This window comes from Orcinus orca, chromosome X (genome assembly GCF_937001465.1).
Source record: "Orcinus orca chromosome X, mOrcOrc1.1, whole genome shotgun sequence".
Classification (NCBI taxonomy): domain Eukaryota; kingdom Metazoa; phylum Chordata; class Mammalia; order Artiodactyla; family Delphinidae; genus Orcinus; species Orcinus orca.
Genome location: NC_064580.1, coordinates 15955702 through 15968452, shown reverse-complemented (window position 1 = coordinate 15968452; position 12751 = coordinate 15955702). Strand labels below are relative to the sequence as shown.

General features: G+C 39.8%; 1 protein-coding gene across 3 annotated transcripts in view; it reads right to left on the bottom strand.

The window, feature by feature from the left end:
* Positions 1 to 12751, bottom strand: part of CDKL5 (cyclin dependent kinase like 5) — a 182385-nt gene that overhangs the window by 22552 nt on the left and 147082 nt on the right. For all 3 annotated transcript variants that reach the window (XM_033427877.2, XM_033427878.2, XM_049704726.1), the window contains 2 exons: positions 7428 to 7579; positions 1343 to 2309 (listed from right to left, as the gene is read on the bottom strand). In XM_033427877.2, the coding sequence (XP_033283768.1) occupies positions 1343 to 2309; positions 7428 to 7579 (1119 nt within the window). The remainder of the gene's footprint in view (positions 1 to 1342; positions 2310 to 7427; positions 7580 to 12751) is intronic.

Sequence of the window (12751 nt, the reverse complement as noted above, 5' to 3'; positions counted from 1 at the left end):
TCCTGGCCTGAAGTTATATTTACCTATAGTTCTGGATAAATTTAAAACTTTTCAATTCAGTTAAGATATCGAGTAAGGTATTAGCAAAAGGGTTTGATTTAAGCAAATGTGGTTTGGAGAGATTAGAGAAAATTCCCATGAATTCACACTGAATTTTGAGAAAATTAAAAACTAACCCATATAGCTGATGAATTCTGTAATAAATCAAACTAGGATTCTCTAATGCTAATCAAAACTACAATTAGGTACCACCTCATGCCGGTCAGAATGGCTATCAATAAAAAGTCTACAAATAACAAATGCTGGAGAGGGTATGGAGAAAAGGGAACCCTCCTACACTGCTACTGGGAATGTAAGTTGGTGCAGCCACTGTGGAAAACAGTATGGAGGTTCCTCAGAAAGCTAAAAATAGAGCTACCATATGATCCAGCAATCCCACTCCTGGGCATATATCTGGACAAAACTATAATTCAAAAAAATACATACACCCCTATGTTCACAGCAGCACTATTCACAATAGCCAAGACATGGAAATAACCTAAATGTCTATCAACAGAGGAATGGATAAAGAAGATGTGGTACATATATACAATGGAATACTACTCAGCCATAAAACGAATGAAATAATGCCATTTGCAGCAACATGGATGCAACCAGAGAGTATCATATTAAGTGAATTAAGTCAGAAAGAGAAAGACAAATAACATATGATATCACTTACATGTGGAATCTAAAATACAACACAAATGAACCTATCTATGAAACAGAAACAAAATCAGGGACATAGAGGACAGACTGGTGGTTGCCAAGGGGGAGGGAGGTGAGAGAGGGTTGGATTGGGAGTTTGGGATTAGCAGATGCAAACTGGTATATACAGAATGGATAAACAACAAGGTCCTACTGTACAGCACAGGGAACTATATTCAATATCCTGTGATAAACCATAATGGAAAAGAATATAAAAAGAATGTATATATATGTATAACTGAGTCACTTTGCTGTACAGCAATAATTAACAAATTGTAATTCAACTATACTTCAATAAAAAAATTAATGAAAAAAATAGTACAAAATATGAACAAAATATGCCAGAAAGGAACATTTAAGAAAGGAAAACGGATTTTGAAAAAAAGCTTTCTGCGTTGAGTACTCAACAATTAGCTTAAGTAACTAAAAAAAATTTTTTTAACAGATTAGTCCTTCAAATATTGCTTCCTTAAATGTGTCCTATCAAGAAAGTATGACCTCCTGCAGTAGGGACAACTGCACACTGACCCCATCACATCCCCACACCACCTTTCCATGATGAGCCGACAGATCTGGTCAAGGTCCTAAGTTGTACCTGAGGTGATAAGAGCTGCAGGCTGTTGGCTCTGGCCGCCATCCCTTGCCCTACGCTCAAGCTTCCGTCCAAGCCTTTGGCTCTCACTTTGTCCCGGGTCACGTACATGGAATGCCTGTGTGGACGCTGCTGGGAGGAGAAGGGGCTGGTGTAGCCAAGCCCATATGAAAAGGATTCATGAGGCGCAGACAGCGAATGTGAATGGCTGCTGTCCATGTGTTCGGGCAGCTTCAACTCCTCCATCGTCTTGGAATGCCTGGTTGTGGTTCGGCGTGAGTCAAGAGTGCCCTCACTTCGGTTATTTCTCCCCGAGGGGCTGAGCAAAGTTCTTGTGTCACTGTGCCTGGTGAGGGTTGGGCTGGTGGGAGAGTTCAAGTCCAAACAGCTGGATGGGAAGTACCTACTGGTACTGGACTCTGCGATCTGGGCCCTGGCTTCGGAAAGGTTGCTCACAGACTTGGAGTCACTCAATGCCCCATGGCTTTTGGCCTTGGTCCTATAGGAAGGACTCCTAGAGGACTGGGGAATGGTGTCGATGTAGCTATGCCGACTCTGCTTTTCACTGGGCTGCAGCGTCCCGGCTTTGCTCTGAGAACTTTCCATAAATGAGTGCCGGTTCTGCTGAGATCTGCTGCTTGATTTGAGGTACTTCGTGCCCGGGCCTTCCGAAGGCTTTGGGTCAATATTAAAATCAAACTCTGTCTTTGATTTGGCTTCTTTTGGGCTGAGAAGGTGTGGTATGTTGTTGTTGGTCAGATCTTTGCTGGTAGGCCCAGGCTGGCTGCCCGCTTGGTAGGTTTTGGTGTGCATGGGACTAAGAGTAGCTCCAGCAAGGTTTCCGTTCAGGAAGCTTTCGTTGGCAGGAAGACCTTCGTCAGCCCGGGGCAGACCCACACCTAGGTTCTGGATGTCCTTGCTGTTAGATCTGTGATGAGACTGCAAAGCCGCACTTTTGCTGGCTTGGTTTCTATGTCAAAAACGAAAGAAGTTTATCAGTTTCCCTCAAGAGCAGAGGCACAAAAAGTATCATTAAAACAAAAAAGAACAAATACCTAAAACACTGCAAAGACTAAAAACAGTAACTCTCTCAAACATGTGACTATAAATAACATGTAATCTATCAATAAGAATTAAGTTGCTTAGATCAAGTCACTCTGCCACAAAGCACTGGTCCTGATGAAGTGCTTTGGCATTCTTAAATGCTCAGCTAACTTACTGCCAACACAGCTTCTAACTGATAATCTGGGCAAACATGCTTTTGCTATGTTGGTGCTCACATGCGTGTGTACTGTAGAAAGCCTGCAAAGAAGAAGAGGGCTGAGCTATAGGCAAACTCTTTATGACTCTTTGTCTGCTTGAACATCAGAAGGAGACATTTAGACTTGCAGATCACTGTGTTCCTTGAGCTTCGTTTTTATTTGTAAAACTCACAGCCTGCCTCAGAGATACACACTCACAGCACATACACACAAGCACCAATGTCTTTTGTCTTTAGCCTGTATAATCAACGAATGAGAATCCTACCAAGGTACTCAAGAAAAGAAAATGATACTCTGAAAAGAAGTGTGAACTGCCTAGTGAGGTTTGTTGGAAAACAGGATGATCAACGTTTATGTATTAGAGAAGCAGCAATACTCGGGGCATGTCAGTGTCAGATACCTCCTGTACACTAAACAGGAGCATGTCTCTAACTGGATCACAGGGATCTAAACAGGTAATTTCTCTCCAAAAGACACAATTTATTCTCTTCTTCATTTCACACTTCATTATTACAAATGGGCTGAGGCTTCATCTGGACTGAAATCTTTAGGACTGAAAGCTTCATTTCCTACTTGGTTTAAAATACAAAATATAAATCCTGAGGAAAACCCTGTCCTCTATTTGAAAGCTGAAGCTGACATCGCAGCAAGGTCAGTTTTTTCTACTGTAACTATTTAAAGGACCAAATTGTGGTTTGAGATAGGTAAGAATGCTTTTAAATGAACAATAACTTACACAATTCCCTTTTTACTATGCATTCCAAAAAATTTGCTGCATAAATTGCTATTGCTAAAGACGGTTTGATCTGGGAGAGTTTTGTTCCCATTGCACACTAATTAGAGGAAAAGTCCCATTTTTTTCCCCTGTAGAGTGGTAATCTGTGAAACTATGCCTTCCTATTTTGTCTATGAGAATCCACTCGTTCAGGCATCAAAGGTAAGGGCCCTCATCCTTTCCTCCTACCTTGCAGAGGAGTGTTAAAAAGTATCTGATATCAAGCATGCCTGTAATAGTGTGGAAGGCCTCATCTCCAAAACGCACTTACTAATATCTCTCCCAATTGGGTCACAAAAATTGCAACATTAAATAAGGTCACTTAAATATGAGCTAACTGGCAGGATCAGAGGCCATGGATACTGACAACTGATTTGTCTGTCTTCTTCTGTCTTTTTCCGTGACTGTATCTACTGCCTCATCTTGATTTACAAGCAAAACCTAGAAAACCTACAAAAATAAGTGTTTTACGGTTTATCTAGGAATAATACAGAAGATATTGCTGTTATTTTGGGTGAAGAAAATCAATTTTGTATGGTTTATTTCAACCTAAATAAAATGTGAATTTTGTTTAAAAAAGAAAAATATGAGCTAACTAAATGGCAGACTCAGAAAGAAATTACAAAATTAAATGATGTTAACAGAGTCTATCTCCAGATCTATAGAGGACAGTCCTCATGTCAGGTTTTAAACCATTAGAGTTGTTTGTCAACTTACATCCTGGTAACTAAAATATCTCAGCAACTTCTCAAAAAACCCAAATGATGATAGACAGTCTCACCCATAAATAGATGTAAGTGTGTTGGTTATTTCCCACGTGCCCAACCCCCAGTCCATTCTCCATTCCTCTCTGCCCCAGCCTGGGTCTGGGGAACCCAACACTGAAGAGTGTCACCCAGCCTCCGTTGTCACCTAACTCCCAGTTGGGCTTAGCAGTGCAAGGGGCTGGGGGCTGTCTCCCCCGGCAGTGGCTCCCTGACTCAGATCATAGCTGTGCCTCTAGATTACAGCTCCCACAGGGTGGTTTCCCCTGCCTGGCTCCCCTGGACTCTCACAACCCTATTTCTTCCTCTTTCTCCTTCAGGCCTAGAGAGGGTAATCGCAGAGATAACTCATGCAGATGTTGTGAAATGTCCAAAGCTCCAAAGAGGACATCCAGAAAAGGGTAGAGAAGAGTGAAGATAGCTGCTACAGCTTTTGAAACTCTTGGAAACACTGCTCTCAATGTGGAGCACAAACCTACGTATGTTACGAAGAACATATTCATAGTAACATAAGATATAATTTCTAATGTGAAAAGAGAGGCTATAAAGTTAAGGTGGAAACATTTGTCACAGAGTTAGGTTTCCCATAAATGTACAAAGTGCCTAAACCGCTATTCTGAAAGTTTCTGTCTTGGTATTAATCTGAAGCCACTGAGCTCTGCACACAACTCTTACATCGAAAGGACATCATATTGTCTTCAAATTGGAGCTCTGCCAAAGCACAATAAAAAACTGCTTTAGAAATTCCATATATCTCTTTGACACACAACTGTAAGGAATCTGTGTTAAACTGCGAACCACTTAAGAGGATTTTATATATAAACCCTTCTTAAATGGTTGGCAGGATGGATAGATAGATGGTTAATTTCTAGTTAAAATAACTTTTCAAACCAAACATCAAAGATGCAAAACTACATTTTTATGGGGAAGACTGGCGAAGCAGGACTGCTGAGAGGGCAGTGTGTGGCAGGATGAAGCACCATCCCACCATGTCTAAGGTGAGCGGAACCTCAGGAGAGTCTGAAGGAGACTTAGGCAAGGGCTAGGTAATGCAGAGTCCACTGCTTCTCCTACAGAGACATGAACGTGGAAGACAGAAGACAGGGTGTGTGAGGATATGTGTATGACGATACTGGTGTGTCTCAGGGACAAGGCAGGGCACCAACACGATATGGTGCCCTGAACATCTCTACAATGGTGCTAGGAAGTCCAACGGAGCCATGGTTTGTGCAGAATTAGTGTCCCCAACAAGAGCTTCCATGGAGGAAATATGGACCGTAGGCAAGCGTGGAGCAGAAATATTTCCAGATATGTGTAAACTGAGCTAATGGTTTCTTTCCTAGAGAAACCAGTTAGGACTGTTTCTTTAATATATTTAATACAGTGTCAAGACCTGAAAACAAATTCTTCCAGAGATTTTTATTTACTTATAATTTTTATTCTCATCTGCTTCAAAAGGAGATTTTGTAGGACTCCTCAAAAACCTATATGAACCGTATCCTCATGGCCACACACATCCTCCTTGACAGATGCCTGAAGAGGGTTCCCAAGGAGAGCCATGGACCCCCATGGGGATTTCTCCCAAGTGAGTCATTACAGGATGAATACACAGGCCTCCTTTTATGGTATGGTTATACCACCCATCACTACAGCACAAATCAAAAATTTATCATCAGTCTACTGAACTTTCTATTGAGATCCTTCTTCTTTGCAAATGTAAACTAGAGGAGTCAAGTGACAATCAAGGTAGAAGGGAGACAAAAGCACCTGAACTGGGAGTGACCCCAGATAAGACACAGGCATAATGTGAACCTCCTAAACTCAAAGGAGCAACTGAAAGATGAATACTGGTCCTTGCCTTAGTGCACTGATCTCATGGAAACTGACAACAAAGTGAACACAAACTTGGCGAAATAGAATTTGAATCTGCTCCCAGGCCTCCTTGAAAACAAACAGGTAAGAGTGTTTTATAAGATGTGAGGGAAACAATGACCAAACCACTCATTTTAAATAGAGAACAGCTATAAAACACAATCACGCCATCGCAGTTAAGCAGAGAAAATACAGGGTAAATGGTTATTGCTTATTTATAGATGCACTCACAGATCTAAAAAGTACCAGGTCTTAAGCTTTCAAAATTCCAATTGGTTAAAAATAATTGTTCAGGGCTTCCCTGGTGGCACAGTAGTTGAGAGTCTGCCTGCCGATGCAGGGGATGCGGGTTCGTGCCCCGGTCCGGGAAGATCCCATATGCCGCGGAGCGGCTGGGCCCGTGAGCCATGGCCACTGAGCCTGTGCGTCCGGAGCCTGTGCTCCACAACGGGAGAGACCACAACAGTGAGAGGCCCACGTACCACAAAAAAAAAATTAATAATAATTGTTCTATGTGGAGAGAAAGGGGGGATATGGGAAAAAACTTATATAAGAAAAGCTTCATATTAAGAATTATTGTTTTCTACTTCTCTTCTAATAGTAGATAAGATAAACTATTTCCTATCTTCCATAATTTAAGCAATGCTAGATGACAAGACCAGCTTCTTGGAAGAGGAAGGAAGACAAGGAGAGGAAGGACCTGCCCCTGAAAATGCAGCCAACAGAATTAAGGAATGTCACTTCTGGGGAGAGAACCTGATTGCAGGGTCCAACTCCTTGTGCCCCTCCTTGCTTCCCCTGCCCCAGGAAATAGATGTTTTTTTAAAGATTATGCTGAAAATTACATTAGAAAGCATCCATTTTAATCACTATCTACCAAACTAACTTTACTATTTCTATATTCTTATTCTTATGAAAAACTAATTTCTCAACTCAATGATTAAAAGACAAGGGCAACAAAAACACAAGCCCCTGCTATGGAGCCAGAACTACTTGGTTCAGTTGCAAAGGTTGTCCTAGGTGCCTTCCCACCCACCTGTGTTTGGCATCCTCCGCTCCCTTCAGGAATCCCTTTGCCCTCACCCATCCTTCTTCCTCCAGGAATCACCCCTGGGTCCCATGTACACAGGATCTTCTAGCTTATGAGGCCAGAAACCCCCTTAGCTGCTAACCCATGCTACCTTTCCCAGGGAATGCATAGGTTTCCCTTGGAAAATCTTGTAAAAGATAAAGTCTTTATGACCCACACAACTCTTTAATTATGGTTCTGAATCATGCAATAAGCATAAGAAAGATATTTCTGAATAAGGAGGGCTTTCCTTCTTTTCTCTAATTGCATCATTTAAGCAGCCACCTCCTCCACCTACTTGTAAGACCAATACTGCATCTGTATTTCCTTAAAAGGGAATATTTACCTATTAGACAAAGTGCTGCTTTCCACGTGGTAAGGTTTTCTTTTTGCTGACCTTGAAGGGGAGCGATCCAAAAGTCTCTGGGTTTGGAATGTAGGGTGATTCAAACACTGTTCTGTCAAGTATCTGTCAGCTGGGTCCAACTTCAGTAAATTCTTAGGAAATAAAGTTAGGGTTGGAAAGAACATCACAAAGTCAAATTTAAATTGTAATAAAAACCGTATTTCTTTTCCTTATAAAAGAAATCCGTGGTCATTGCAGAATATCTAGCAAACAGAGTTTAGTCCAAAAAAAATTTTTTTAAAGGACTATCTAAATCACCCATAACCTTACCATTGTTGTCCTCTGGGAATATGCCCTCCCAGCCCTTTAAAAAATATCATGTATATATTTTTTCTTTTCTAAAATCTGGCTTATATTATACAAATAAGTTTTGTATACTGTACTTTTCACTTACTAATCAAAAATATTTTTTACAACATAATTTAAACATCTAAAATATATTTTTATTTTTGGACGCAACATGCAGCTTGTGGGATCTTAGTTCCCTGACCAGGGATCAAACCCGAGCCCTCGGCAGTGAAAGCATGGAGTCCTAACCACTACATGTCAGGGAATTCCCTAAAATATATTTTTAAATAAGTATATATTAATATCAAAGAATATACATTCTTCATCTTTTTCTTGTCCTCCTCTCTGGAGGCAGCCCATGGTACCAGCATCTTGTGAATCCTTCCATAGGTACTTTGTACATATCTCTATCTGCTCCTTTTATTTTATCCAAACAGTAGCATACACACAATAGGCTGCACTTAGCTTTCTTTCCACTCAACATTAGATCTTAAGAGATCATTCCATATCAGTAAACAGCCTCAATTTTAGATGTACCTTAGGCAGCATTTTGTTTTCCTTCTTTTAATATTGTGAACAATGATGCAACAAATAACTTTACAACATGTTTTAAATGACTACATGGAAGTTTGTGGTATGATTTATTTAATGATTTATTGTTGGATGTTTAGGTGGCTGCCACTTTGCACTATTATAATTAATGCTGTGATGTACACCTGAAACCGTTGCATATATCCATGATCCCTTGCATAGGATAAGTTCCCAGATAGGGAACTGGTAGGTATGCAAACCCTTAAGGATTATCTTCTATGTGTTGCCAAATTACCCCCTAGGAAGGTTGTCTCAAATAGTACTTCTCTGAGCAATTGAGAGTCTACCAATTTCCTGGCACCCTCATCAATAATAGGCATTATCATTCTTTTTAGCACATACTTGTAAATTAGCTATTTAAAAAATGGTATCTCACAGCTGTTTTAATTCATATCTTTGATTAATAGTGAGGTTGAATATTTTTATGTTTACTTATATTCCTTCCTTTCATATTTTTCTATTTGTGTAATTTTCCTAATTTATTTGTATGTGTTCTTTATTAAAGTACTAATTTTTTTAACAACTAAAATGTTTTCTTCTAACATTATTTATCTGATTAGTAATTGGACAAGATTTTAAAAGGTGAATCATTATTAAAATTAATTGATTTTGGGGCTTCTCTGGTGGTGCAGTGGTTAAGAATCCGTCTGCCAATGGAGGGGACATGGGTTTGAGCCCTGGTCTGGGAAGATCCCACATGCCACGGAGCAACTAAGCCCGTGAGCTACAACTACTGAGCGCATGTGCCACAACTACTGAAGCCTGTGTGCCTAGAGCCTGTGCTCTGCAACAAGAGAAGCCACTGCAATGAGAAGCCCGCGCACCGCAAAGAAGAGTAGCACCCCGCTCACTGCAACTACAGAAAGCCCGCAGGCAGCAACGAAGACCCAACACAGCCAAAAATAAGTAAATAAACAAATAAATAAATAAATTTATTTTAAAAATTAATTGAGTTTTATTGACAAGTTAGGCAAATACATAAAGAAGCATAATCTACATAACCTAACACAACTCAATAGAGCACACTGACATTTGTTCTTTTGAGTGATGGGCATTTTCCCTCAGAGAAAGGAAAAAGGGTGAAATTCCAGCATTCCCAAATGCGTCTCTAGCTCACTTTCATTGGCTTTGCCCACAGTCAATTTCTTTGTGATCCACTACTGAACAGTGAGAACAAACCTCAATTTGTTCTCAATAAGCCAGAATTCAATTTCAGACAACCACCTTCAACCTAGCACCACAGAAAATTTGAATTCTGATCCTATTGTATCCTATCCTATGTTGACTCAGACACAACTCTAAAATTATCTCAATGCTTTCTCCTTATTAGAAAACAAAAACTGTGGAGGTATATGAAATGATTTTGGTCTTACTGGCAGTTAAGGCAGTTAATATCAAAATGGTTTCAACTGTATGGTACTAGTTAAAAACAAAGGAAATTAAAGTACATACGACCTTTTAGAAGCTAAACATCTACTAGCATTAAAGTGCTATTTTCATTTATTTAAGATTAACAAGGGTAGAAATTGCTGCACATACAATGAACTATTTTTATATTTATGAACACAGCTGTTAATTTTCAAACACCTGGAAGGATGAGGTCATTATGAGGAAAGTATGAAACTTAGTAAATAGTTTCAAAATTCAGTATTTGGGGGAAAAAACAATTTTAACTAAAATAGAGCCCATATAATTATTGTAGCTATTCTTTATATTATTAGGAGCTTTGATTAATTCTGGTAACTTGTATCCCCACTAAAATGGCTGATATGTATAAACAGACGCAGGATGAGACGGCCATTTTAGGTATTTATATATGGACAAAATTATCAAATCTGCTTTAGGGGATGGCATAGAGAATAAATTTCTTCATGAAAGGATAAATGGTACTATTTATTTTTCAAATTCATTTTCAAAAATAGCTAAAACACAAAAGGAATAATTCTATTTATATAACATTCAATAATAACAAGGCAGTATTAACCTTTGGTGATAGAGGTCAAAGTCCTGGTTTCCAAGAGTGGGAAGGGGCACCTGGGAAGGGGTCATGAAGAGATTTCCGGGGTGTTAATAATTTCCTGTATCTCAATCCGGGTGGGGTTACATGGATACATTTACATTATAAAGTTTTACTCTGAGGTACATTTATAATTTGTGTACCTTCTAAATATACGTTTCAATAAAATGTTTATTTAACATTAAAGAAATTTGAGGGTAAATATATTAAATGAATGGGAATTCAACTGTTCAACTTTCAAACTGGTGTAAATGCATAATGGTTCAGGTTATCTTCGTATTTTTATCTGTGTTAGCGTTTACCAGGTGCTATGCTGATACTTGGTAATTACATTTGGTAATGATTTAACAAAAGAAGTTCAGTTATTTTTAACTAAAAGAGACAAAAGGCAGAAAACATGAAATTGTATTTCAGTTCTTCTATTTTACTCTATTTACATTTTAAAAGTTACCAACTAATCAAAGCCCTGATAAATAAACACTGACTGTGTGAAAGAACATATGACATAACGCAAATGATTTAAGAGATAATTTATGCCTAATTAACCTTAAAGAGCCTTGAGGATTTTTTAAATAGTATCTCTCAATCTGTGTTCAGAAGAACTAGTGCTGTAGCATTTTATTTTTTTTTTAAGTATTTAGTATTTAATTAAATTTGGGAAATGTTTCTTTACTGTGGGATTTCTGAAAGCCTTTATAAGTTAATGAATATTGTGAATCTCTAAGAAAGGTTATATGGTAAGTGGCCTTTCCCAAAGGCCACACCCCCTCGCCCACCTCCGCCCCCACACCTATTTACACAGGGCTCCTCTGAACACAGATTAACATAGTTTTAAAGCAGAGCAAAGTTCTGAGAGTGCTGCTCAGCAATTTCCAACTGTGCTAAGTATGCCTTTAAAGGTCCTGTGCACAGTGTAAACTCCTCTGTTTTTGACAGTTGACTGAACGGGCAGAAAATAAAATTGATCCATTAACTAGTATCTTTTTTCTTTTTTTAATAAATTTATTTTATTTATTTACTTTTGGCTGCTTTGGCTCTCTGTTACTGTGCATGGCTTTCTCTAGGTGCAGCGAGCGGGGGCTACTCTTTGTTGCGGTGCATGGGCTTCTCACTGCGGTGGGTGGCTTCTCTTGTTGAGGAGCACGGGCTCTAGGCGCGCGGGCTTCAGTAGTTGTGGCGTACAGGCTTAGCCGCTCTGCAGCATGTGGGATCCTCCCGGACCAGGGCTCAAACCCGTGTCACCTGCACTGGCAGGCAGACCCCCAACCACTGTGCCACCACGGAAGACCCAAGAAGTATCTTTTGAAGGTCTACTATCAAATAACTAGCACTTGCTTATGTACTGGCTGGCTGCAATGAAAACTGGAGAAATATGAAAAAGTAGTTCTCACTCAAGGGGCCATCTACTTGGGTAGAAAAGCTTGAATAGGAAACCGTGAGAGGGCTTCCCTGGTGGCACAGTGGTTGAGAGTCCGCCTGCCAATGCAGGGAACACGGGTTCAGGCCCTGGTCCGGGAAGATCCCACATGCCACGGAGCAACTAAGCCTGTGTGCCACAACTACTGAGCCTGCACTCTAGAGCCTGCCAGCCACAACTACTGCGCCCGCGAGCCACAACTACTGAAGCCCGCGCACCTAGAGCCCGTGCTCCGCAACAAGAGAAGCCACCGCAATGAGAAGCCCATGCATCGCAACAAGAGAAGCCACCGCAATGAGAAGCCCATGCATCGCAACAGAGTAGCCCCCGCTCGCCACAACTAGAGAAGGCCTGCGCACAGCAACGAAGACCCAACACAGCCATAAATAAATAAATATTTTTTTAAAAAGGAGTTTATTAAAAAAACCAAAAAAAACTGTGAGAACATTTTCAGTAGTCCAGAGCATGAAGACCTTCTGCACAGGGGCACCAGCATGAGGAGGAACACTCAGGCATGGTAGTAGCAGTGATTTTGCAGTTGTCAAATGAAGAGCCAGAGGGAGAGAAATCAAGTTAGAAAAAGAGAATTAGGTTCGCTGATAAAATAATCTTATGGGAGGCCTTGAATATGCAAAAAATATTAGAATCTCTTTTCTTTCAACATTCATTTTAAGATTTGTCTTAAAACCTTATGCCTGAGCAGCTCGAGTGCTGGATAAATTTTTAAATGATTTATTTCTCGTTATTTATATTTAGATTGTTACTATTCTGTCCATTTTAGGAATCTAATTTAGGTATCTCATAGTCCTGTCTAGACGGAATGTAATAATATCAGATACTTCTGCAATTTTAAATAAACTGCAACGGGCTGTATGTATATGTATAACTGATTCACTTTGTTATAAAGCAGAAACTAACACACCATTGTAAAGCAATTATACTCCAATAAAG